Source organism: Acomys russatus, chromosome 2 (genome assembly GCF_903995435.1).
Source record: "Acomys russatus chromosome 2, mAcoRus1.1, whole genome shotgun sequence".
NCBI classification, from domain to species: domain Eukaryota; kingdom Metazoa; phylum Chordata; class Mammalia; order Rodentia; family Muridae; genus Acomys; species Acomys russatus.
The window spans coordinates 92,740,698-92,765,381 of record NC_067138.1 but is presented as its reverse complement, the minus strand read 5'-3'; the positions used below and the strand labels follow the sequence as shown (position 1 = coordinate 92,765,381).

General features: G+C 45.7%; 1 protein-coding gene across 2 annotated transcripts; it reads right to left on the bottom strand.

Annotated features, from left to right (window-relative positions):
• Positions 1-384: 384 nt before the first annotated feature.
• On the bottom strand, positions 385-23,370 carry Plin2 (perilipin 2). 2 transcript variants are annotated; one of them, XM_051164001.1, is made up of 7 exons: positions 23,002-23,369; positions 21,689-21,771; positions 18,557-18,842; positions 16,661-16,842; positions 14,523-14,657; positions 13,045-13,335; positions 385-543 (listed from the first exon to the last, which is right to left on the bottom strand). In XM_051164001.1, exons 1-7 carry the CDS (start codon positions 23,081-23,083, stop codon positions 463-465), a joined length of 1,140 nt encoding a protein of 379 aa, XP_051019958.1. In that variant the 5' UTR covers positions 23,084-23,369; the 3' UTR covers positions 385-462. The 2 variants fall into 2 exon arrangements, with proteins under 2 accessions (XP_051019958.1, XP_051019951.1); XM_051163994.1 differs by lacking the exon at positions 385-543 and having other exon boundaries at positions 12,651-13,335; positions 23,002-23,370.
• Between the last annotated feature and the right edge of the window lie 1,314 nt (positions 23,371-24,684).

The window sequence follows — 24,684 nt, the reverse complement described above, 5'->3', positions numbered from 1 at the left end:
AACTCGGGAGGCAGGGGCAGGCGGATCGAGGCTACACAGGGAAACTCTGTCTCGAAAAACAACAACAACAAAGGGAGAGAGAGAGAGTCAATTCTCTCCTTTCATCGTGTCAAACTCAGATCAGTGGGCTTCACAGCAAGCACTTTTACCCACTAAGCCATCTCACTGGCCTACAGCCCAATTTTATTATAAAGGCATTTCAGCAATTAAACATTAAGGAGCTCTATAGAATGATACATGATGCAGAAGAAGATCTCTTACAAGTTCATAAGATCAAACAGCCAAAAAGGAGTAAATTAACATTCACCAAAGGCACAGGAACAAACACAGATGCCAACAAACAAACAACAACAACAGAAGTGATACTACATTTCCAACTTTCCAACAAGAGAGTCCTTTGTTGTTGGTTGGGTAGCCTTTTGTCCTAAGAGGACAGGGCTGTCAGGTGCGTGATCGTTGGACTCAGTCCTCCTCTTCCAAAGGTATAATATCAGGAACTTCATCCGTCTCAGATGTCAAGTCAATAGCAGTGAGCTCAAGCATCTGTGAAAAAATGAACCTTGCATGTTAAAACAAGCACTGATTTCAGCTGGGTGGGCGTGGTGGCGCATGTCTTTGATCCCAGCACTCGGGAGGCAGAGGCAGGCGGATCGCTGTGAGTTCGAGGCCAGCCTGGTCCACAAAGCGAGTCCAGGACGGCCAAGGCTACACAGAGAAACCCTGTCTCAGAAAAACAAAACAAACAAGCAACCAACCAAGCACTGGCTTCCTGGCTTGACAGAGGAACAACAGGAAGTGAGGGAATTGAGCTTCCACATCCAAAGCAGCCCTCGCGCCTGTTCCCCTGGAGTGCTGCGAATACTGGCGGTGCCACCACACCAGCCCGAAACCTTTCTGTACTAGTTCTTTACTAGAGTAGGCTCTATAAAAGATGTTCTTTCTTTCTTTCTTTTTTAAATTGTGCCAGGTGCTGATCTTTCAGCCCAGCACTCTAGAACCCTGGGTTGTACCTGCCGCACACAGGGACATAAAGGCGAGAGCCTTGAGATACAGTAGTGCAGACTGGACTTTTCCAGCAAAAAAAGAAAGAGGGAAAGCTAATGGCCTGATAGCCAAAACAGCTAGCAAAAAACAAAACAAAACAAAAAAACAAAAAACAAAAAACCAACAACAACAACAACAACAAAAAACCAAGATGCAGAAATGAAGAAATCCACTAATGTTTTTGCTCTGTGGCATAAAATGTAGACAAGCCATTTTACTTGGGTGAGAAAAGCCTCTGAGTGGGTGATGGTGGCTGAACTACATTGTGAACATATTTAATGCTGCTGAGCTACATATCAAAACCATGGCTAAAATGAGCCAAGCTAAAATGTGGCAGCCCCAGCGTTTAGGAGGTGGGGCAGGAAGATCAGGAGTTCAAGATCAGCCTCCGCTAACTTGGGTAGCTCAAAGCCAGCCTGACCTACTGAAAAACCTTGTCTGACAAAATTAAAAGCAAGCCAGCTTGAGCTACCAGACCAGACAAAGATACATAGCAAAATCCTGTCTAAGAGCGATCAAAAGAAAAATGTTTATGTGTGGCATGTGAGTGTGGGTATACATGTGCCCACACCTGAGGCCAAAGGTTGACTTCGCGTGTCTTCCTCAAATACTCTTCACCTTACTTTTTGAGGCAGAGTCTCTCACTAAGTTTAGATCTCATTGACTTCACTAGGCTGGCAAGCCAAATGCGCTCCAGCTTCTGCCTATTTCATAATTCTATCCACCCCCACCAACACTGGGGGTTCAGGCCACAACACAGCTCCTGGTTTAAATATGGGTGCTGGTGATCCAAATTCAGGGCCTCATGCTTGTGAAATTGGCACTTTACCAACTGAGCCATCTCCCCATCCACAGAATGTTAATTAATTTGGTGCTTGGTATATTTTATTTCATAGTAATATGGGGGAAACGAGGGGCAAGGGAACAGGAATAGTCTTCATTCATCAGGCCTGTCATCTCTTCGTGTCCTTCATTGTACTTTTCTCTAAGATCTGAGAGAACTGTGCATCTGGGGTACAACGTCCACTAATGTCTTCCTTACGTTTCCCATTGACAGAGTAACTTGCATTCTAGCTCTGCAGGAGTCTTCTATCGCCTGAGCTCCACAGAGGCCAGCAGTGTTACAGAAATTGGCTCAGAGCATCAGCCAGAAAAGCTAACTGTCATGTGAGCCTTTTTAGCTTAGAAGATATACTTGCTTAACATCCTCCCTGAGCTATTATTGTAACTGAATGTATATTTAGCACCCACCAAATTGTTTGTCTTTAATACCCATTCTTTTATATTTTAGGCTTTTGGGGGGTATGGGGGGTTGTTATTGTTGTTGTTTTGTTTTGTTTTTGAGACAGGGCTTCTCAGTGTAGCATTGGCTGTCCTAAACTCACTTTGTAGACCAGGCTGGCCTCGAACTCGCAGGGATCCACCTGCCTCTGCCTCCCAGAGTGCTAGGGTCACAAGCATGTGCCACCATGCCCAGCTTCTTTTATATTTTCCTATCTTACTAAATCCACATAATAACACAATATTTGTGTGCGGATGGTTTTTGTGACTCCGTAGCCCAGTATAGCCTCAAATTTGTGGAAAAGCCTCCTGCCTCAGTCTTACAAACCCACCATGCCTGGCTTACTATATTTATTTTTATTAAGTGTAAAATAGAACAGGAAGCTATAACAGAAAAGATATAAATGGAAGGGTTTTCTAGTTGCCGAACAAAGAAAGCCAGCTGTGGTTTCCTGCTATCAGAGGTAGAGAATACTCGAACAGGAGCTATACATATGCAGCTTGACATCACTAACCATCGGACCACCATGTGCCCACTGTGCTCCTCTGTTCTTTTCAACCCTTTTCTTCATCTGAAATATCCAGCTGTTGAGGTGAAGAATAAAGGCAGTGTGAGCTCACTCATGAAAGGGGAGCAATAAGCTCACTCGTGAAAGTGGACCTGCACACTAACGCTTTGCAGATTCTTTGCAAAATGTTGGAGGGTCCACTTATGGAGTTCTAGCCAACAACACATCCACCCCCTCCACCACCAGCTCTCCAACACACACACACACACACACACACACACACACACACACACACACACGGCCCTGGGATGGTTTAGGAGTGCCGTATGAACAATTTATTATATTATATTATGTTATATTATATATAAATTATACTAGCCACAGGAATTCAGTGTGTAAGTTCCTTTAGACTATTACCCTGTCCTCAACTCTACTGTGGCGCCGTGAAGGCAATGGCGGAGGGAGGGGCAGCTAACAGTAGCCATAGTGTGTCATGTATGGTGAGCTTAAGTTCTAAGTTGGTGATCCTGCCTACCACCTTTGCAGGGCTTTGGGAAATGCTTCACGAGTCAGTTCTCAAAATTGGAAAATAAATGTCTGTTTCATTGACATGAACAAGCAGTCATGTACTGTCAAAGCAGCACTGGAAGAAATGTTTTGCTGAAAATGCCTGTCAAGGGTGGAAGGTAGATGGTGGAGTCCATATGCGCATTGTGACACTAATGAGGCAGACACAGGTTCTCCCCAAGCTGGAGAGGTGGCTCAGCGACTAAGAGAACTGACTGCTTAAATAGACTGCTTCTCCAAAGGGCCCAGGTTCAATTCCCAGCACCCCCATGGCAGCTCACAACTATCTGTAACTCCAAGATCAGACACCCTCACACAGACATACATGCAGACAAAACACCAATGCATAAAAAAATAAAAATAAATTGATATCATTCTTCTATGAAAACCGGAATTCCCTTAGTCAAAGATGCTTCTTATTTTTTAGGCTGTTTACCGTGCAATCCCTAGGGGGCACCATTCAGCCGACACACAGTACAGACCCATGAATTTGTTAGGGCAAATTTCCGCAAGATGGCACTAAACATATTGAGGATGTGGTGCCTTTTTCTCCTTTCAGGATGGGCAGTGGTCCTGGGTCCTGGATATAAGAGGCAACTACAGGACTAGGAATGCTATCTGGAGGGATTTAACCTGTTGGTAAATGTATGATCCCAGTGCCGGCTAAGAGCCTGAGGGTGTGTTTACATCCTAGAGGGCCTGGAATGCCTACTGCTGCCTCGCTTGCTTTACCTATACTGAACAATTAGGACCAGCTGAGTGAGCTGGCACACACTTGGCTGCTCTCACTCAAGCTAAGTGGGATGCTTTGTAGAGCAATGTAATGGTTTGTTCTTGTCTTAACAAGTCTGGAAGCTAGAATTCTTGTTTTGGTTTCGGCTTTTTCGGGACAGGATTTCTCAAGCTCTGGCTGACCTGAACCTGCTTTGTAGGCCAGGCTGGCCTTGAACTCACAGAGACCTGCGTGCCTCTGCCTCCTGAGTGCCTGAGTGCTGGGATTAAGGAAGGATTTTTTGTTTTGGTTTTAGTTTTGGTTTTGGTTTTGGTTTTTCGAGACAGGGTTTTTCTATGTGGCCTTGGCTGTCCTGGACTCACTTTGTAGACCAGGCTGGCCTTGAACTCACAGCGATCTGCCTGCCTCTGCCTCCCAAGTGCTGGGATTAAAGGCTTGCGCCATCACACCCAGCTGGGAAGTTAGAATTCTTAAAATAAGGTGCAAGTTACTGTGGTAATTGTTATCTATTGTTAGTAATCAATGTCAGTGCTCACCCCCGGGTATCTAAGGCATTTGCTCTGTTCTTTCCAGTGCTAGGCACTGAAGCCGTGCTCTTGCAGATGCCAAACACACACATTACTCTTAAGAGTTGCCTCTCTAGCCCCAAAAATCTCTTTGATTCCCTCTATGGTACTGGAGTGAACCTAGGGTCTCATGAATGCTACACTGTGTCAACAGCCCTTCTTTGATTTTATTCTATTTTTGAAACAAAATATCTCACTACGTCAAATATGCTGGCCTTGAACTGGATTTGTAGTCCAGGCCCATCTTGACCTATCTCAGAACTATGAGCATCAGGAATTGAGAAGCATGCACCACCAGGTCCTGTGCCCAGGGTCTTCTCTCTCTCTCTCTCTCTCTCTCTCTCTCTCTCTCTCTCTCTCTCTCTCTGTGTGTGTGTGTGTGTGTGTTTAAGGACTATAGATAACTCAATGTTACCTATATACATAACATAAACTCACCCTATGTTTGTTTCAGATTAAAATCATTTGCTTCATATTTTATTTGTTTCTCAAAATGTGGTCATCAGATCACCTACATTAGGAGCATTTAAGAATGCCCTTTAGAAGTGAAGACCATCCCAGCACTCGGGAGACAGAGGAAGGGGGAATCACTGTAAATTTGAGGCCAGCCTGGTCTACAAAGTGAGTTCTAGGACAGCCAGGGCTACACAGAGGAACCCTGTCTCAAGATTAAAAAAAAAAAAGAAAAGAAAAGAAAAGAAAAAGAAAAAAGAAAGAGGGACCGGAGAGATGGCTCAGAGGTTAGGAGCACTGTCTGTTCTTCCAAACAGTTCTTCCAAACTTCCTGAGTTCAATTCCCAGCAACCACATGGTGGCTCACAACCATCTATAGTGAGATCTGGTGTCCCCTTTTGGTGTTCAAGTGTACATGCAGGGAGAGCACTGTATACTTAATAAATAAATAAACCTTTAAAAGAATTAGTAGCCTCAGCTACTAATAATTAGTAGCCTGAGCCACTAGTGGCAGCATTCTATAGTGGACCATTATAAAATATTCACTGGCAATCTTCTTCTAAGGGCATAAAAATTTCTGTTCTTTATTTTGACACAAGGGCAGAGCTCATATACTATTACTTTGTTAGTGATGCTACATATACATCATATGTAACATACATGCACAGTAGCTGCTTTCATATTCTTATTGTTTCTACCCAATAAGTATACAAAGCAGTTTTTTTGCTTTTTTGTTTTTTGGTGTGTGTGTGTGTGTGTGTGTGTGTGTGTGTGTGTGTGTGTGTGTATGTTTAATTATCAAGCCAGAATACAGATATGGGCCTAAGCCAGGCATGGTGGTGCATGCCTTTAATCCCAGCACTTAGGGAGGCAGAGGCAAGTGGATTTCTGTGAGTTCAGGCCAGTCTGGCCTACAAAGTCCAAGACAGCCAAGGCCACATAGAGAAACCCTGTCTTGAAAAACAAACCACTAAACAAAACCAGATATGGGCCCAATGTCTTGTATGGCTCTCTCCACCAGAACTTTCGTGAGATAAGTACCAAGCTGACAGTCTAGAAGGTTCCTTCTCTATGAAGACTAGGTTTTTGTGTGAGATTCAAAGCTTTGTGTCTTACTATGCCCTGCTTCTTTCTAGTCTGGGGGTCCAGTTTAAGCAAGTGTAAGAGAGGAGTCTCAGCTGGGCATGGTGGCACATCTTATAGTCCTGACACTTGGAAGGCTGAGGAAGATGGAGAGTGGGGTCAGCACATACTGAGTTCAAAACAAGACTGGGCTACTTAACAAAACCTTATCAAGAACAGAGAAAAGGAAGGAAGGAAGGAAGGAGGGAGGGAGGGAGGGAGGGAGGGAGGAAAACTTCTGTCTACCCCACTCTGAAACATAAGCATCATCCCTCACCCCCTTCCTGTCACTTTAAATGGTCATCTAGCTGACACCTCTCTGAACATGTATTGTGCCAAGCATCATTCTTATGGGTTAAATCCATCAGCGCACAGCCAGCCTGTCATCGGTCACCATTTCACCACTAACTGAGGGTGTGATTCCAATCTGGCCTTTTCCTCCTGAACCCCAACCTTGCCTTATAGCTCACCTCCAAGTAGATAGTGAATTTAAGTTAAAAGGCCTCCTCCTCTTGTCAGAGTGGTTGTGAAAGCCTGTGTAATCCTAGCAATAAGTTGACTAGGGCAAGAGGATTGCCATGCATTTGAGGCTAGCCTGCACCAAAACCCCTGCCAATAAGCCCCGAGATTATCCCAGAAATAATTTAGCTACTAACTTCTACAGCTCAGGGTGAGAGGACCATATCAGAATCTCCGGAAGAAGCAAGAGATGTAGGAATGAGCTTTACCACGCAGCCATTTTAAAAAGTCACAGAATATACTGTCACATAACACCTCTTTGGAAAGTGTACACCTATAGCCTGAAGGTTTCCTTGAGACACAGCTATGAACACTTAAGCTTACTGGGTCAAAGACACCTCCCAAGACCATCACAGATAAAGGCCTCAATATAGCGTTCTGCCTGGACCTACATCAGATCTGACGTCCAGCCGGCCCATGGGAGCCAAGGAAGCTCCAGCTGGTGAGAGGCTCCTCTCCTCCCACACCTGCTTTCCCAGGCACCAGGTAGACTTGGCTCCTTAAAGACCTGCACTCCTTGTCCCTTCCCTGGGACTAACACTTTAGGAGTATCGAGAATAACCCACGTTTTAGTTCCTCTTCTTACTTCACTACTCTTCAGTGCCTTAAATGTCTTGGCAGAGGAGATGTGTTTTCCCTAATCATGCCCTGGTATTCTCCCCCATCCCCCCAAGGCAGGATTTCTCTGTGTAGCCTTGGCTGTCCTGGACTCACTTGTAGACCAGGCTGGCCTCGAACTCACAGTGATCTGCCTGCCTCTGCCTCCCAAGTGCTGAGATTAAAGGCATGTGCCACCACCGCCCAACTATGCCCTGGTATTCTGAATTTACCTGTGCTTTCCAGTTAGAGACATACGTGTCATTGTCCCACAGATGGTGTTCTCATACCTCTAGTGCAAGCTAGTGAAGATCATACAAATGGGTATAGTGACTTGTGTCTTCCACAGTCTGAACTTTTGGGGAGGCTGATGGGAAAACAAAGCAAAACTACTCGAACCCAAGTCTAGCTTGGGAACATAATGAGACTCTTAATTTTTTTTTTCTTTCTTTGTTTCAGGGTTTCTCTGTGTAGCCTTGGCTATCCTGGACTAGCTTTGTAAACCAGGCTGGCCTGGAACTCAGAGATCCACTTACTTCTACTTCCCTATTGCTGGAGCTAAAGGCATGCCTAACCAAAATGCAAAAGAAATTAATTTTTAAAATATTGAAGATACCCTTATCTTCAATACTTCATGTCCATCTATAGAGGCGTCATTGATCTGTAAAAAAATAAGGAAACTAAAGAGATTAATGAGCAGAACTGCACAGTCTCTTGAGCTGTTTGTTTGCTTGGGGGTTTTGGCTGATTGGTTGGTTGGTTGAGCTTTTGTTTTGTTTTGTTTTTGTTTTTGCACAAGACTAACCACAGAGGTCTTTTTTGTTTCTGTTTTTGTTTTTGTTCGCTTTTTTTGAGACAGGGTCTCTCTGTGTAGCCTTGGCTGTCCTGGACTCACTTTGTAGACCAGGCTGGTCTTAAACTCACAGAGATTGGCCTGGCTCTGCCCCCCAGGAGTGCTGGGATTAAAGGCGTGGCTGCCATGTCCCGCTCTAGTACAGAGTTCTTCACTCAGGCTTGCCACACTAGAGCTCATGCAACTATTACTTACTGAGCTGCCATGGTAAGAGATCATGTTAGGAAATCTGCTAAAACTAAAGTTTCTGTCAGTTTATGCCACAGTGAAGCAAGATTTGAAGACACCAAACATTGATAAGCCAATAAAAAGCATACTTGCACAAATTCCCTAAACAAAGACACAGGCAGACAAAACCACAACCAGTATTCATAGGTCATGATAAACAGCAGAGGCTTCTTCTAAAAGTGATCTGCACTGTAGTCTGGCTTTGATGTTGTTTTGTTCTCTTGGAAGCAATGTCTCTCGGTGTAGCTTTAGCTGTCCTAGAGCTCACTTTGTGGACCAGGCTGGCCTTGAACCCACAGTGATCTGCCTGCTTGTGCCTCCCAAGTGCTAGGAGTACAGAGCCGCAACACCTGGCTCTAGTCTGCATTCTGTTGCTCAGGAAGAATAAATTTCAAACCCATCTCCCTTTCATAATCAATTTAGTCAGCACCGAAGTCTCGTAATGGAGAAATGCACGAGTATACTTTGGAGAATTAAGTAGCCAGTATTGTGACACATGCCTATACAGCCCTCAGAAGACTGAAGGTGGCCAGAGCTGTGTAGCAAGATCAGTCTTAACAAGGAAAAACCACGCAATGCAGTTATCACATATGAGTTTTCCATGCCAGGGGTAGTATCACACATCTATAGCTCCTGTACCCCGAAGGCTGAGTCAGGAGGATTGCTTCAGTCCAGGAGTTGGGCCAGTTTAGGCAGCACAATAAGACTGCATCTCAAAAAAAAAAACAGCAAAAACCAAAACAAAACAATGAACAATCTACCTTACCTGAAACCAGAAGGTCTATAACTGCCAAAGACAATTGCCAGGACGCCAGGGGGTCCCAGCCCCAACAACAAGGACGCAGGTAAAGTCACATGCTCTTTCTTGCTGTTTTGTTTTGTTTGAGTGTATGTGTGTGTAGGGGAGTATGTGGTTGGTTGGTTGGTTTTGGGGTGGGGGTGTTGTTTGGGGTTTGTTTTGTTTTTTAAATGATTTATTTTTATTTTATGTACATTTGTGGTTTGCCTGCTTGTATGTGTCCGTAAGGGAGTCAACCCCCCTGCCCCCGGATCTGGAGTTACAGACAGTTGTGAGCTGCCATGTGGGTGCTGGGATTTGAACTCAGATCCTTGAGAAGAACAACCAATGCTCTTAACGACTGAGCCATCTCTCAAGCCCGTTTTGTTTTCCAAGGCAGGGTTTCTCTGGGTAGCCCTGGCTGTCCTGTAACTCATTCTGTCGACCAGGCAAGCCTTGAACTCAGAGATTTGCCTGCCTCTACTCCCCACCCAAGTACTGGGATTACAGGTGTGCACCACAGCAGCCGGCTTTCTGGCTACTCTTTCTTGTTTTCACTGGAAGGGCTGAGCAGGGGAAGAGACAACCTTCTGGGAGCTTGGTTCTAGGGATAGGCAGCCCTGCTCACTTCTTAGCCTGAGAGGCAGAGCCTGTGGCTCTAGAATTTGCTTTCTTTTTTAAAAGCACTCTATTTTTAAAAGTATTTTTACTTTATGCATGGGAGCATTTTGCTTGATTGCATGCTCATGTGCACGCAACAGCCATAGTTGCCAGAAGAGGGCGTCGGATACCCTGCAATTGGGCTTTAAGCATGTGAGCCTTCATGTGAGTGCTAAGAATGGAACCCAGGAGGTTCTCTGCAAGAGCAGCCAGTGCTTAATCAATGTGTCATCCTCCAGGCCCTGGAATTTGCTGTCTTGAAAATACTTTAGGCATGGGGTGTGGTGGTGCATGCCTCTAATCCCAGCACTCTGGGAGGCAGAGGCAGGTGGGTCGCTGTGAAGCCAACCTGGTCTACAAAGCGAGTCCAGTACAGCCAAGGCTACACAGAGAAACCCTGTCTCTGGGAGGGGTGGGGGAGAAAATACCTTAAGCTTCTCTGAACTTACTACATAACGATGGGTGATCTTGAACTTGTGATCTTCCTGCTAGCCCCTCCAGAAGGCTAGGATCACAGGAGTGCACACACCTAGTTTATGAGGTGTTAGGGATTGAAGCCAGGGTTTAGTGCATGTCAGGAACTCAGTCTACCAGCTGAGCTGCAACCGCAGCCTGCATTCGCAGTTTTGAAAGTTTGATGAGACTGCAGTTTGTGCTAAGGAGATTCATGACAATCCTAAACAACAGGCCACCCTTAGAGGGACTAGATGCCGCGATACCATCAGCAGATTCCTCAGACTTCTTTTATTTTCCTATGGGTGCCTCACACAGTGACTGAAGTTGCTTTCTCACTCAGATATTGCCAGTTATCCAGGCAAAGTGGAAACTGAGCAATCTCACTGTGACTTTTTTTTTTTTAAAGATTTATTTATTTATAATTATGTATACAGTGCCCTGCCTGAGTGTACACCTGGAAGTCAGAAGAGGGCATCAGATCATATTATAGATGGTTGTGAGCCACCATGTGGTTGCTGGGAATTGAACTCAGGACCTCTGGAAGAGCAGTGCTCCATCTCTCCAGCCCCTCACTGTGACTTTTTAACTGGGCTCTTGGGGAAAAAACAAAACAAAACAAAACTCTACCATCTTTCAGGGAAAGCAGTACAAACTGCCCAATTGCTTCCTGTCCTTTTTTTTTTTGTGTGTGTGTGTTACAGGACCTTTTCTTGGCTTACATATTGCTGGGGACAGGAGTGGACAGAGAGAAGGCCCAGCTGTTGAGAGCACTGCCTCCCCCTCACATCGGGCCTGGGGTTTGATTCCCAGAACCCACAGGTTGCCTCATAATTATAGATCCAGCTCTAGGGGACCTGCACATAGCACACACACATGCATGCAGCCAAAAACTTCTCAAGCACGCATAGGAAATCTAAAAGAAATGTTTTAAAATCCTCTCATGGGTTAGATAAATTGGCAAATGAACAACTGCCACCCAATAACCTTCTAATATACACATGAGCAACTTTTCCCTTTGTTTTGTTTTTCTGAGACAAGAACTTACGTAACCCAGGCCTCCAAACTGAGAGATTGCATTGCCTGTGCCTCGGAGTGCTGGGGTTACAGTCACCACCACACTGGGAATAGTCTTGGATTCTCTTCATTTCCTATAGGCTAAGATTACAGGCTTGTGCCACCATGGCACCACGCCCTGCTCTTTTTTTTTTTTTGTTTCTGTTGAGTTTTTACTTTTTCAGGCTCAGAAGAGTATATGGGGGAGGATAACCATAGACTGCTTTCTGGCTTCTTAAGATAGTGTCATGTTTTTCTTCCATTTTTATTCTATTTTATATAATTGGGTATTCAGTCTACTCTGTGTCTGTATACTATGTGTATTGGACCCTCTTAGGACTGGAGTTAACAGTTGTGGGCTGTCACGTGTATGCTGGGAATTGAACCTCCCTAGTGTCTTAACCCTTGAGCCATCTCTCCAGTTGCCCCTTTTTTATAATTTATTTTTTAAAAATTAAGACACTGCACACTTTTATTGTGTTTTTGTTCTTGCTTTGGACACAGGGTTTATGTAGGCCTGGCTGTCCTACAACTCGCTCTGTAGACCAGAGATCCACCTGACTGTCATCGAAGGGCACTAGGGATTAAAGGCCTATACCACATCCCTGGCCTGCGTGTGTGTGTGTGTGTGTGTGTGTGTGTGTGTGTGTGTGTGTGTGTGTTTGTGTTTGTGTGCATGCTTGTGCATAAGGAACTCAGAGAACAACATTCAGAGTCATTTCTCTCCCTCTACCATGTGGGTGGGTCTTGAACTCAGGTCATCAGGCTTGGCAGCAAGCACCTTTTGCTGGACCCTTGTTCCTTCTATGAGGTCTTCGCTGATGCCCAGGGGGTTCTCTAATTCCTGGGTTCAAGTGATCTTCTCCCATCACCCTCTGAGTAGCAGCAACAATGTGCTCAGCCTCATATGAGCTTTAAATTCATTTGAAATCTCCTATCAGACTTTGTCCTCTAATGCTGTCACCCTGCTGAACTCCCCAAACAGGCCAACTGGAATCCATGTATGTGCTTAACAATGTCAGGCAGGTCAAGCTGGTCAAAGAAAGCAACACACAAAGCGCACGCGACAAAGTGACAAAGTGCTCTATCCTGCTGGGAGTTTTATTGACTCCAAAGACGTTTCTTCATGGGGCATAAGAAACCGAAATCCAAGGTCCACAAGCACGCGCCTTGACAGGGACAATTACGAAGCCTGCTGAGACCACACAGGAGCAGAGGCCCGTTCAGAGCAGAGGCCACATGAATGAATCTTTATTCAGTACAGACAGACGTTTACAGCCGATAACAACACAAAGGCCACAGTCAAGACAGTTAAGTACACCTGTGCTTTTAAGTTCCAGCTAGGCTCTCACAAAACTAACATGCTCCACTAACCAGCCAGGTGAAAAGAACTCATGTGCCAGGACCAGCTGTGGCATGGCCATAACTCAGCTGAGGATGACCATCTAAAGCCATCTAGTGCGTTAAATTCAGTTTAGCCGAGGGTGTCACCTGACTGGCCACATCATGCACTGGTGACAAGGACAGGTTTACTGAGTTTTGAGCTCAGACTGCTGGATTTTCGGGTTGGTCTCGTCTGCCTCTGCGTTCTGACACTCGGTAGACTGAGGATAAAAGGGACCTACCAGCCAGTTGAGAGGAGTGTTGTTAACAAGGTAATCCATCACATCATCTAAGGATTCCTTCATTTTCTGCAGCTGCCCCTTGCTGGAAGTCAGGACGCCATCAGACACTTCCTTAAAGGAGGCAGCATTGCGGAATGCCGAGTAGACGTCGCCTGCCATGACCCCCAAGTGTCTGGCCTGATCTTGGATGTTCTGTGGTAACCCTTGGACGTTGGAGAGGAGAGTCTGGCACGTAGTTTGGAGCTGCTGAGTCAGGTTGCGGGCGATAGCCAGGGTACGTGACTCGATGTGCTAAAAATAAAACAAACATGAGAATTAGCAGTGGATCCAATGGTGCTATATATGAGTTAGTCCAAGCACACTAAGCAGGCTAGGTAGCCATGCAGACGTCTGCTGCACAAACAGCGTCTCCAACTCCTGAGTGCTTGCTTGTTCTTCCCCCAGGAGGAATGCTCTGGCACTGAGCTAAACCCCCAACCAGTTCTTTGACTTTTTAATATCAATATTGTATGCAGCGGCACTAATCAATTTCACATCTAGGAACAGATGCGTAGTACAGTTCAAGGAATTTGCCCAATTAACAGTGGGCAAAGTAGGTGATTTGAACTCGGGACTGCAAAAGCCAGATCTTAAACTGAAGAGCAGCAAACAGGGGAGAGCAGACAATCAAAATGTACGCTCCCTGTTGATAATTTAAGATAGTCTATTCCCAAATAGGAAGATAGGAAGATACAATATGAACAAACAAACAGCTGATACTGATTGCAGAGGCACGCTGGCACTGGAGACACAAAGAACTGTTCTGTATGGTTACGGTTACGCTGAGCTGGTACTGGAACATTGCCCTTGCTTATTTGGGGTTTTTTGTTTGTTTGCTTGTTTGTTTTCGAGACAGGGTGTCTTTTTGTAGCCTTGGCTGTCCTGGACTTGCTTTGTAGACCAGGCTGGCCTTGAACTCACATCGAGCTGCCTGCCTCTGCCTCCCAAGTGCTGGGATCAAAGATGTGCCCAGCTGCCCTTGCTTATCCTTTTGATAGTAGTCAATTCTCACATCGTCAGTTCTCAGCTGTGTCCTCATCTCTTCTAGATCGACTCACCCATTTGAAGGCAGGTACTATGCACCGCTGAGCTGTATCCCCAGCCCTCTCTTTACTTAAAAAAAAAAAAAAAAAAAGATTTAAACTACATTTACTGTGTGCACTTATGCAGAAGTCAAAGGAGAACCTGAGGGAGTTGGTCCTCTCCTACTTTGTGGGTTCCAGGTGCCTTTATCTGCTTATCCGTCTCACCAACCCCCTCTCATCAACCCCTCTCTCTTTTCATGATAAGCCCAGGTTGGCCTTGAACCTGTTAGCCTCCTGCCTCAACACCCCAAGTAGCTGGTGTTCCACATCTGTGCCACAGAGTGGGGCCAATAGAAGATTCCGCAGGGAAACTTCTCCAGACACCGTAGGGAAGGGTTCTGTGTGTCACCTTACCTCCACACAGTGGGACTCGTCAGTGTCATCATAGCCAATGCTTCTCATCCACTCCACCCAGGAGACACAGAGCTTCTCCTGAGCATCCTGGATTTTCTGGTTGGCATTGTGCACATTTTTCCTGGCGAATTCAATCTGTGACGAGACAGAACAGGTGACCATGACAACTCATTCCTCATCCGCTTGCAGCACCACAGGTGAATTTAATGAGAGCTGTAGCTCTTTATTGCCTCTCTACACAACTGTTTTTTTATTTTAAAGATTTATTTATTGTTATGTATACAATGTTCTGCCTGCATGTACACCTGCAGGCCAGAAGAGGACACCAGACCCCATTACAGATGGTTGTGAGCCACCATGTGGTTGCTGGGAATTGAACTCAGGACCTTTGGAAGAGCAGGCAGTACTCTTAACTTCTGAGCCATCTCTCCAGCCCCCTCTACACAACTATTAAATTGCTGGTGTCAAATGTGTCTCCTGTTTAGCCCAAGTTAAATGTAATAGGTTTATATTTGCGTGAAAGGTAGATTAGAATTAAAAGAAAAGGTACGGATGTGTGTGTGTGTGTGTGGGGGGGTGGAATAAAGAGTAAGAAGGCCAGGCATGGTGGTGTATGCCTGTAGTCCCAGCCCTGGGGAGGCACAGGAAAGAGAAGTGTTACAAGTTTAGAGCTAGCTTGGTCTGTTCTGGGCCAGCCTGAACTGCATAACAAGACGTTGTCTCAAAAAAAAAAAAAAAAAAAAAAAAAAAGGAAAGAATTCAGCCTTCCTCTTCCTTGTTACCAGCTACCTGTTCTTCCCAGAAGGATTGGCATTCAGTACAGTACATGCCATTCTTTAACTTGGCAATCTTTAATGGCTCACAATAATCCATTGTGGTGTGTTGCACAGACCTACCCCGACTTGACGTGCACTGTTATGGTCTCCTGTAGCTATAGCCTGATTTGTTTGTTTGTTTGTTTGTTTAGTTTTTTGAGACAAAGTCTTAGTTCTGGCTGTCCTAGAACTTGCTATGTTGATCGGGCTGGCCTCAAAGTCACAGATCTCCCATTACCTCTCCCTCCCTGAGTGCTGCAATCAATGAAAGTGATTTTTTTTCTTTTTCCTTTCCTATTTTTAAAGACTTACTTCTTTTATGTTATGTGGTAAGTGTATGTCTACATGTATGTATGTGCACAATGTGTGTGCCTGGTGCCCTCAGAGGTCAGAACAGGGTGTCAGATCCCTGGAACTAGAGTTACAGGCAGTTCCGAGCTGCTGTGTGTGTGCTGGTGACCCGTCTGCGAGAGCAACAAGTGCTCGGAACCACTGAGGCCTCTTTCTCTCTGCAGCCCAAACAAGCTGCTCTTCTCAGAGCTTGGAGTCCTGGACAGGTTCACAGCAGCAGCAGTTCCCTCTCCGACCCATTGCTGACAGCATCACATGCTGCTCATGCCACAGGACAGGGAGGTGCCTGGACTCAACACCCCAGGAGATCTAGCTTTATTTCCTTTTCTAGAGGCACCTCAACATTCTCCCCTTGTCCACTGGGCTATTCATATACAATACTGAAATAATTATTTTTACATTTTTATGTATTTTTTGGTTTCTTGAGACAGGGTTTCTCTGTGTAGCCTTGTAGACCAGGCTGGCCTTGAACTCACAGCGATCCACCTGCCTCTGCCTCCCAAGTGCTGGGATTAAAGGTGTGGGCCACCACCACCTGGCTGTATTTTTAAAATTTTTTTGAGACAAGGTTTCTTTCTTTGTTTCTTTCTTTTTAAAGATTTATTTATGTATTATGTATACACTGCTCTGCCTGCATGTACACTTGCAGGCTAGAAAAGGGAACCAGATCTCATTATAGATGATTATGAGCCACCATGTGGTTGCTGGGAATTGAACTCGGGACCTTTGGAAGAACAGGCAGTGCTCTTAACCTCTGAGCCATCTCTCCAGCCTGAGACAAGGTTTCTTTATGTAACCTTAGTTGTCCTAGACTCACTTTGTAGAACAAGCTGGTCTCAAACTCACAAAGATCCTCCTGCCTCTGCCTCCTGAACAATGAGATTAAAGTCATGCACTGCCATGCCTACCTACAAGTACTGAAATGCTTAAGTGTCGTAATATCTGCCCCTCTCCTTCTGACCGCATACTCACCAGATGAACAGTGGAATGGAGCTGAGAAATAGTCTCCTGGCTTTTCTGCTTGGCATCTTTAACCTTGCTGAGAGCCTGCTGATAGGCCCGGGCGCGGAGCTTCGTGGACAGGGACCCTAGTCTTACATAGCAACTTGGCTTCTGAACCGTATCAAATCCTTCCACCTTTTTTGCTTCCGTCTCTGATAATAAAGGACAAAAAGAAACAGAGAAAATAAACAAGGGATCCTCGCTGGGATTCTAATAAAGATGCTTTCATTTCCTAACACTGTTCACAGCCACTGTTGGGTTGATCACTCGAAGTCCTATATCTGTTTATATGCACACGCCTGCCTTCCAAACACTAGGATTAACGGCATGCACCAGGCCAGCATGGATTTCTTAGCCACATGGGCCCTGGCACATAGTACAAGACACAGTGGTAATTAAGTCCTACTAAGGCTGGTCTCAAAGCTGGTATATAAGCAAAAGTGGTTTTAAACCTTTTTTAAAGACTTGTTTATTTTTATTCAGTGTATGGGTAGGGTTTTTGTTTTTGTTTTTGTTTTTTTTTTTTTGAGACAGGGTTTCTGTGTGTAGCCTTGACTGTCCTGGACTCGCTTTGTAGACCAGGCTGGCCTCGAACTCACAGCAATCGACCTGCCTCTGCCTCCCAAGTGCTGGGATCAAAGGTGTGAGCCACCACCACCCGGCTGTATGGGTGTTTTGCTTGCAGGTACATCTGTGTATCACATGCACCTGTGGTGGAACTGTAGCTGCAGACAGTCATAAGCCCCCATGTGGGTCCTGGGAATTGAACCCAGGTTCTTCCACTGAGCCATCTCTCCAGCCCCGGCTTTAAATTCTTGATCTTCCTCCTGCCTCTGCTTTCCTAGTACTGAGACTACAGGCGTAAACCTCCATGCCCCACTTTTTTTTTTTTTTTAAAGACATGTTCACTACGCAACCCTGGCTGGTCTGGAACTTACTATGTACACACCTGTAATGCCAGCACTTTGGAGATGGAGACAGAAAGATGAGGAGTTCAAAGCTAGCATTATCTGCCTGATGAGCCTGAGGCCAGCTTGGGCTATCTGAGACCCTGTCTCAGTAAATTAAAAAAAAAAAAAAAAAAGATAAATAAACAAACAAATAGAAAGTGTGTGTACTTGGGAGGTAGAGACAGAAGGATCAAAGTCATCCTCAGCTAGACAGCGAGTCAAGGCTAGCCTGGGCTATGTAAGACACTTAAAAGAAAACAATTTTAAAAGCCAGGACTATGGCTAAGTGGGTAGCGGTACCTGCCGCAAAGCCTGAAGGCCGGAATTTGACCCCCAGCACCCACTGTGGCGGTTTGAATGAGAACGGCCCTCCAGGGCTTTGCTGGAGCTGGACAGCAAGGACTAGGAAGGATGGCCTTGCTGGAGCAGGCTTTAGGGTTTCAGTTTGGGGTGTCATTTCCACCTCTAGCTTGTTGACGAAGGTGTGAGCTCTCGGCTGTCCCTGCCAGCATGTTTTTGCCTCAGTGTCATGGGCTCCAACTCTCTGAAACCATAAGTCCAACTGAATGTTTTCCTTTATATGTTGGCCTTGGCCATGGTGTTTGGTCACAGGACACTAGGACACACATGCAGGAAGAACAGAACCAGCCCCTACAACCTGTCCCTTCACTTCCACATGTGTATCATGGCATGCATGCACACCACACACAAAATTATTAATTAATTAATTAATGTTAACGGTAGCTTTTGGCTGAGTGCGGTGGTACACACTTATCCCAGCATTTGAGAGGCAGAGACAGGCAGATCTCTGTGAGTTCAAGGCTAACCAAGGCTGCACAGTGAGACCTGTCTCTAAATAATGAACAAAGTTTTTAAAAGGGAATCAGACATCACTTCAGCATAAAAGCACCATTACCTAGCTCCTCCTGAGTGAGAGGGAGGTACTGGTCTACCAGCAGCTCTGACTTGGTAAGTGCATTTTCTACTCCACTGCTTACGAGCTGCACCATCCGACTCCCCAAAACCGAGTTGATGCTGTCATTGACCACAGACTTGGTCTTTTCCACGCCACCAGTAACTGCTTCCTTGGTCCTATCCACCATCCCTGTGATTGTGTTGGTTACAGAATCCTTGGCCCCAGCCACGGTAGTTGTCACCGCATCTTTCGCCCCAGTTACAGCATCTTTGGCATTGGCAACAATCTGTAAGCAGAGAAAACAGAGGAGCCGTCTTATGAGAAATGTGGGCAAATACAAACTTACGGTTTTACAAAGGCTGCATAGCCAAATGTGAAAGACGGGCCGATCATGCCCTTTACTCTCGGTCTTAGGAATCAGCATTGAGATTTAACGAGGCTGAACATCTCCATCAGGTCTTTGTCCTACAGGCTACTCCCTACAGACTGTTAGATGTAGAAACAAGGTAAATAAGCAGCCAGGCGGTGGCGACACACACCTTTAATCCTAGCGCTTGGGAGGCAGAGGCAGGTGGATCTCTGTGAGTTCGAGGCCAGCCTGGTCTACAGAGTGAGTTCCAGGACAGCCATAGCTGTTACACAGAAAAACCCTGCTTCAAAAAATAAATAAATAAATAAATAAATAAAATAAAATAAAATAAAAATAAAAACAAAATAAATAAACATGAAATGAATCAATCTGTTGAGGCAAGTTGTCCTGTTTGTGTTGTTCTTATTTGAGACAAGGTCTCACATTATGCTGCCCTTGTTGACCTGGAACTCACAGAGATCCACTTGCCTCTGTGTGCCACCATGACCAGCTCTGATTTGCCCACTAGTAGTTTATATTAGGAGCCTGGGAGGCCAGCCTGGTCTACAGCCAAGGCTATGTGGAGAAACCCTGTCTCGAGAAACAAAAATAACAACAAAAAAGAATTTTATCTTAGGGCTAGTAAGATGGCCCAACCCAGAAAATGAAGTGCTACCAAACCCCGAAGGCCTGCCCCACCCCTTGGAGTCCACATGGTGGAAGGACAGAACCAACTTCTTAAGATTTCAGCTGACCTCCACACATGCACTGTGGCACAAAACCCCCATTCACCACCCCCCCTCCAAGTTAATTTACATATAGTATTTTTCAAAACTTTATCTTGGTGCTCTTGGTTTTGATTTTTTGTTTGTTTGTTTGTGTTTTTTTGAGACAGGGTTTCTCTGTGTAGCCTTAGCTGTCCTGGACTCACTTTTGTAGACCAGGCAGGCTGCCCTTGAACTCACAGAAGTGCTTGCCTCTGCCTCCCAAGTGCTGGGACTAAAGGTGTGTTCCACTGCGGCCCACCGTGTATAGTATATTTCAAACCTACTAAGTATGGTAGCTCATAAATTTATAATCCCAGCACTCAAGGGGCTGAGGCTGGAGTCTGAGTTCTGCTCCATAAGGGACACCTTGACTCAAAACCAAAATCAAGCAGAAAGGCCTGGGTTCAATCTTCAGCAGGGCCTCCTCCCCAGAAAAGAAAACTCTAATAAACATTTACAATGTTACATTTGTGTGTAAATAAAAGTACAGGAAGAAAAGCCACTGAGAGAAAAAAAAAAAGCCACTGAGAAAAGGAGGTAGGGTAGGAATGTATAATATTTAAACATGAAACCCTTGGCCTAAGGTCTGGCACCGTTAAAAGTGGGCATGGTAGTCTACAAACCTAAAAACCCAGCGCTTGGGAGGCAGAGGCAAGTGCATCAAAAGCTTAATGCTACCTTTACCTACAAAGGGAATTCAAGGGCGACCTGGGCTAAGAGACCCTGTACCCTGCCCCCAAACAAACAAACAAACAAAAAAACAAATACTTATGGGTGAGATTATACAACACTGGACGGCAGATTGAGAAATCACATCATTCCAGAAAGGAGACTGCAGACCAAGCTGAACTTGGTCCTCTAGGTGCTGACCCATAGGGTTGCCCAGGTTAAAGAGACTATTGAAGAGTCGAGAAGATGGCAAGAGATACAGGGGAGGGCGGCACAGAGCCACGAGGACCTCTAGCAACAAATGCCTCCAAGTTACTTCTCAGTAAGATCTCAGTTTACAAAGCTTTCCGTTTAAAATGCCAACCTAATTTTTACTTAGTTTGAAATACAGGGAGTTGCCTACTTCTGTTGTGGTGTTATAGATCAAATTCGGCCTTGTACACAGGTAGGTCATGCTTCATGTTATAAATTAGTCATAAAAATTTTATTTTATTTTTTTTGAGAAAGGGTCTTACTGTGTAGACCAGGGTGGCTTTGAACTCACAGAGAACAACCTGCATCTGCCTAGAATCCTGGGATACAAATCATGCACCACAACTAGCGAACGATTCATCAAAACTTAAATAGTCCAAAGGGGAAATAATTGCTCAAGCAACATAATTTTAGTGGCACAATACTACAAGGGCTGTGCAGTAAACTCATCCATTTAAATGGTGAGACACAGCAGAGTTCCTCCCAACTGATATCATTTTGTGCAATGCTGTTTTTTGTTTTGGGTTTTTTTTGTTTGTTTCTTTGGTTGGTTGGTTTTAGTTTTTTGAGACGAAGTTTCTCTGTGTAGCCTTGGCTGTCCTGAACTCACTTTGTAGACCAAGCTGGCCTCAAACTCACAGAGATCCGCCTGCGTCTGCCTCCTGAGTGCTGGGATTAAAGTATGTGCCAGCTGCAATGCTGTATTCTTAGCCAGAAAGAAAAATGTAGGGCATTATCTGAACTGCAGGGTCACTAGGATGGATGAAGCAATCGTTTGGCCAGCACTGGCTAGCTCTCACGTACACAGTGCATGGGAGCAACCCAGACCATCTCTCTCAGCTTGTAATACATCCAGCACCATCTGGAGTCCATTTTCAAGAGCAGTCTCACACCAGGAGACCAGCCTGAAAGCATTCTAGCCAGTTCCTCTCTGTTTCTTGGACTCAACCCGGCAGCAGTTCAGGAAGACGGGGAGCAGCCATTACTCTTTCTAAAGTACCCCTAGCTCCTGCTGAAGGGAAAGGCATCCAATTATGGCACACAGAGCCTGCGCTGACACCAAGCAGCAGGCCTCGACACTTGTCATAAGCTCACCTCTGTTGTGGGCTGGTTCAGAATAGGCAGCCTTTCCTCAATCCTGTCCAGCCCCTTGCAGGCATAGGTGTTGGCCACGGCAACTGCAGGAAACAGACAGGAAAATGATGACTCGCTGTATGCAGTATGAACTCACAGGACAGTACCTGAGGGCTTTGGTTAACCTCATGACAAAAATAGCAAGGATGCAGTTTGCTTTTCTTAAAACTTCAAAATCTTCTTCTCGGTTTCTCTAGCTCTGACAGGAAGAAAATTTTGGCCGGTTCCTGGCAACTTTCTTCCACTGACAGGTAAGTAACAGGTTGTATGGGAAAAGCAGCCAAGGAAGAAAGCCTCAGTGTTAGTGACAGAGTACACAAGCTTCCACTCAGAAAATAAAGTAACTGAACACTCTCAGAATTAACATTTCCATGCCAGGTTAATCCTATTTATCTCAGTGCATAGAGACACATCCTGGGGTCTCACCAAGAACAGTAGCACCCTGGATCTTCCTAACAAGGAAGATTTCAGTCCAAGCTTTCCGCTTAAAGATAACAGGCCAGCCAGGCACAGAGGCTCACACCTGCAATCCCAGCACTCTGGAAGCAGAGGCAGGTGGATCGCTATGAGTTTGAGGCTAACCTGTTCTACAAAGTGAGTTCAGGACAGCCAAGGCTCTTACACAGAGAAACCCTTTCTCAACAAACAAACAAACAAATACATTGCATGAGAACGCTAACTCAGTTCACCCCTTGGATGACTCAGTTACTAACACAAAAGCATTTGGGAAATTTTCTTTCCCTTTTTTTTCCTTCTTCTTCTTCTTCTTCTTCTTCTTTTTTTCCCCCTTTGTCTTGAGACAAGTTCTTACTACTTAGGTCTAGCCAGCCTGGATTTTGCTATGTAGACCAGGCTGGGTTTGAACTCAGATCTGCATGCCTCTACCTCCAGAGTTCTGGGTCTAAAGGCAGACACCACCAAGTCCAGCCTTTCTTTTTTTCCTTTTTAAGACAATGTCTCCTGCAGTCCAGGCAGCCTGGAGCTCGTTACACAGCCATAGCTGGCCTTCAACCTACACTTCTCCTCCACCTCTCTTTCAAAGTGCTTGGATGAGGCAGGTATGAGCCAGCTGGGAAGATTCTATTAGGGTAACGTAAGGGAGCGCCTGTCACAGCTGCGAAGCAGTCCTTCTGTGTGAATGAAGGAGGCCACTAGACAGTTCTGCGTAGAGGCAGTACTGTGCTGCAGGGAGGCCCGAGGGCTTCCTGGTGTTGTTCAGAACTCAGCTGACCTACTCCCTGGGGCTCAAGGTTGACAGGAAAGTCTGAACTCACTTTGTGGCCCCAGCTTCTGGATGACGGGCAGGGCGCTTGTCACAGCCACGGAGCTGACCGTCTTCACACCCTTCTCCGCCATCTCACACACAGATCTCACATACGGATACTGATCCTTTGTACTGACGTAAGCGGAGGACACCAGGTCGTAGGCAGAGCTCACCAAGGGCAAGTTGGCCACCCTGGTCACCACGCTCTGCAACCACAGATGAACAGATATTAATGACTCAAACACTGAGAAAGGAAGGGCCGAGAGAGATGTGTGTTTAAAAAATCATACCGGTTGTGGATCAACTGCAAGAGACGCCATTTTTCCTCCTGGAGAAAAGAGAGACCTGGAGAGAAAAGAAAGTGATCTCAGAACATTGGGAACCAATTCCTGCCCCAACCTAGGCAGGTGCCCAACAGCCTGATGCTAGGTGAGGCTTCAGAGTTGTTTACACACTTTTAATAGGAAATAGTAGCCATTGGCATATGTCCTGTCTCTTAAACAAGACATTAGAAACACCTTTGAACCCTCTGTTCTCAAACATGCTAACCAGGAAGACAAAGGATGCGATTGAAACAGAAGACATCTTAGCTTCCCCACACACCTGCCCTTGATTATTATATTTATTTATTTAGGCTTTCTGAGACAAGAGTTCTCTGTGTAGCAGTCCTGGTTGTCCTAGAACTCTTTTTTTTTTTTTTTTTTTTAGACTAGGCTGACCTCGAACTCCCTCTACCTCCCAGAGTGCTAGGATTGAAGGCGTTTACTACCCATACAGGGTCTCACTATGTAACCCTAGCCAGCCTAGAACTAATGATGTAGGCCACCTGGCTTTCAGCTAAACGACAGACAACCTTGCCTCTGCCTCTCACGTGGCAGGATTAAGTCTTGGCCTATCTAAAGCTCTCCTTACTCAACCTCCCTAGTGTTGAGATTAGGTACAGACCACCACTACTGCTCTCAGCATTGCCCCTATAAAGCTGTGACACTTTAGGGTGTTTACCATTCTTGTGACAAAAACTGAAATTAGCCTTATGCTGACTGAGTTCAAGAAAGTTGTTCCAGGGAACTGGAGAACAACTCAGGATCAGCACTAGCTGTAACATTCAGTATCCCCAGTGACCCATACCCACGCGAAATCGCCTTCTGCCCAGCAACAGACTCTGCCCAGACACAGCTAGAGCAGCCTCCTGCCAAGGGTCCCAGTTCCATAAGAATTGCCCTGAGGGCAATATCCATAACAGTACAGCCTATTCCAGGGGTGTGGTGGTGCTGTGGCAGGGTAAGAGCACACGAGTTCAAGCTCAGCTTGAGCTACAGAGAGCCATCGCGCCCTAGTGAAACAGCAAAGGGAAACGGGACAGTTCTCACTACGTACCCCATAAGTACTTCTGTAAGTTGTTTCCCCTTTAAATAAAGCCTTCACAGGACAAATGCAAGTTGCTCTACCACAGCCAGGAGGGAAATGCAAGCAGAAAGGAAACCTCTAGAACAAAAGCGAGAGCATTCCCAGCCAGCCCTGGGCTGTCCCGGCGACCCACCACTACCCGTTGTGGCAGCGGGGTGCCAGCCTGGGAGCCAGATCTGGTGCAGCACTCACCAAACCGGAGAGCAGACCAGGAAGCGAGTCCTCGCCCTCCAGATCACAGCACCGCAAGGCAGCCTACACCGAGTACTAAATACCGCCCGGCTGC

Excerpts from the sequence above, each read along its gene's own strand:
- Plin2 (XM_051163994.1), bottom strand. The coding sequence starts at position 23,083 with ATGGCGGAGAAGGGTGTGAAGACGGTCAGCTCCGTGGCTGTGACAAGC. Across the intron at positions 16,843-18,556 it reads TCTCACTCAGGAGGAGCTAG|AGACGGAAGCAAAAAAGGTG; the intron begins GTAATGGTGCTT and ends CTTTATTATCAG. Across the intron at positions 13,336-14,522 it reads ACGAGTCCCACTGTGTGGAG|CACATCGAGTCACGTACCCT; the intron begins GTAAGGTGACAC and ends TTTTATTTTTAG.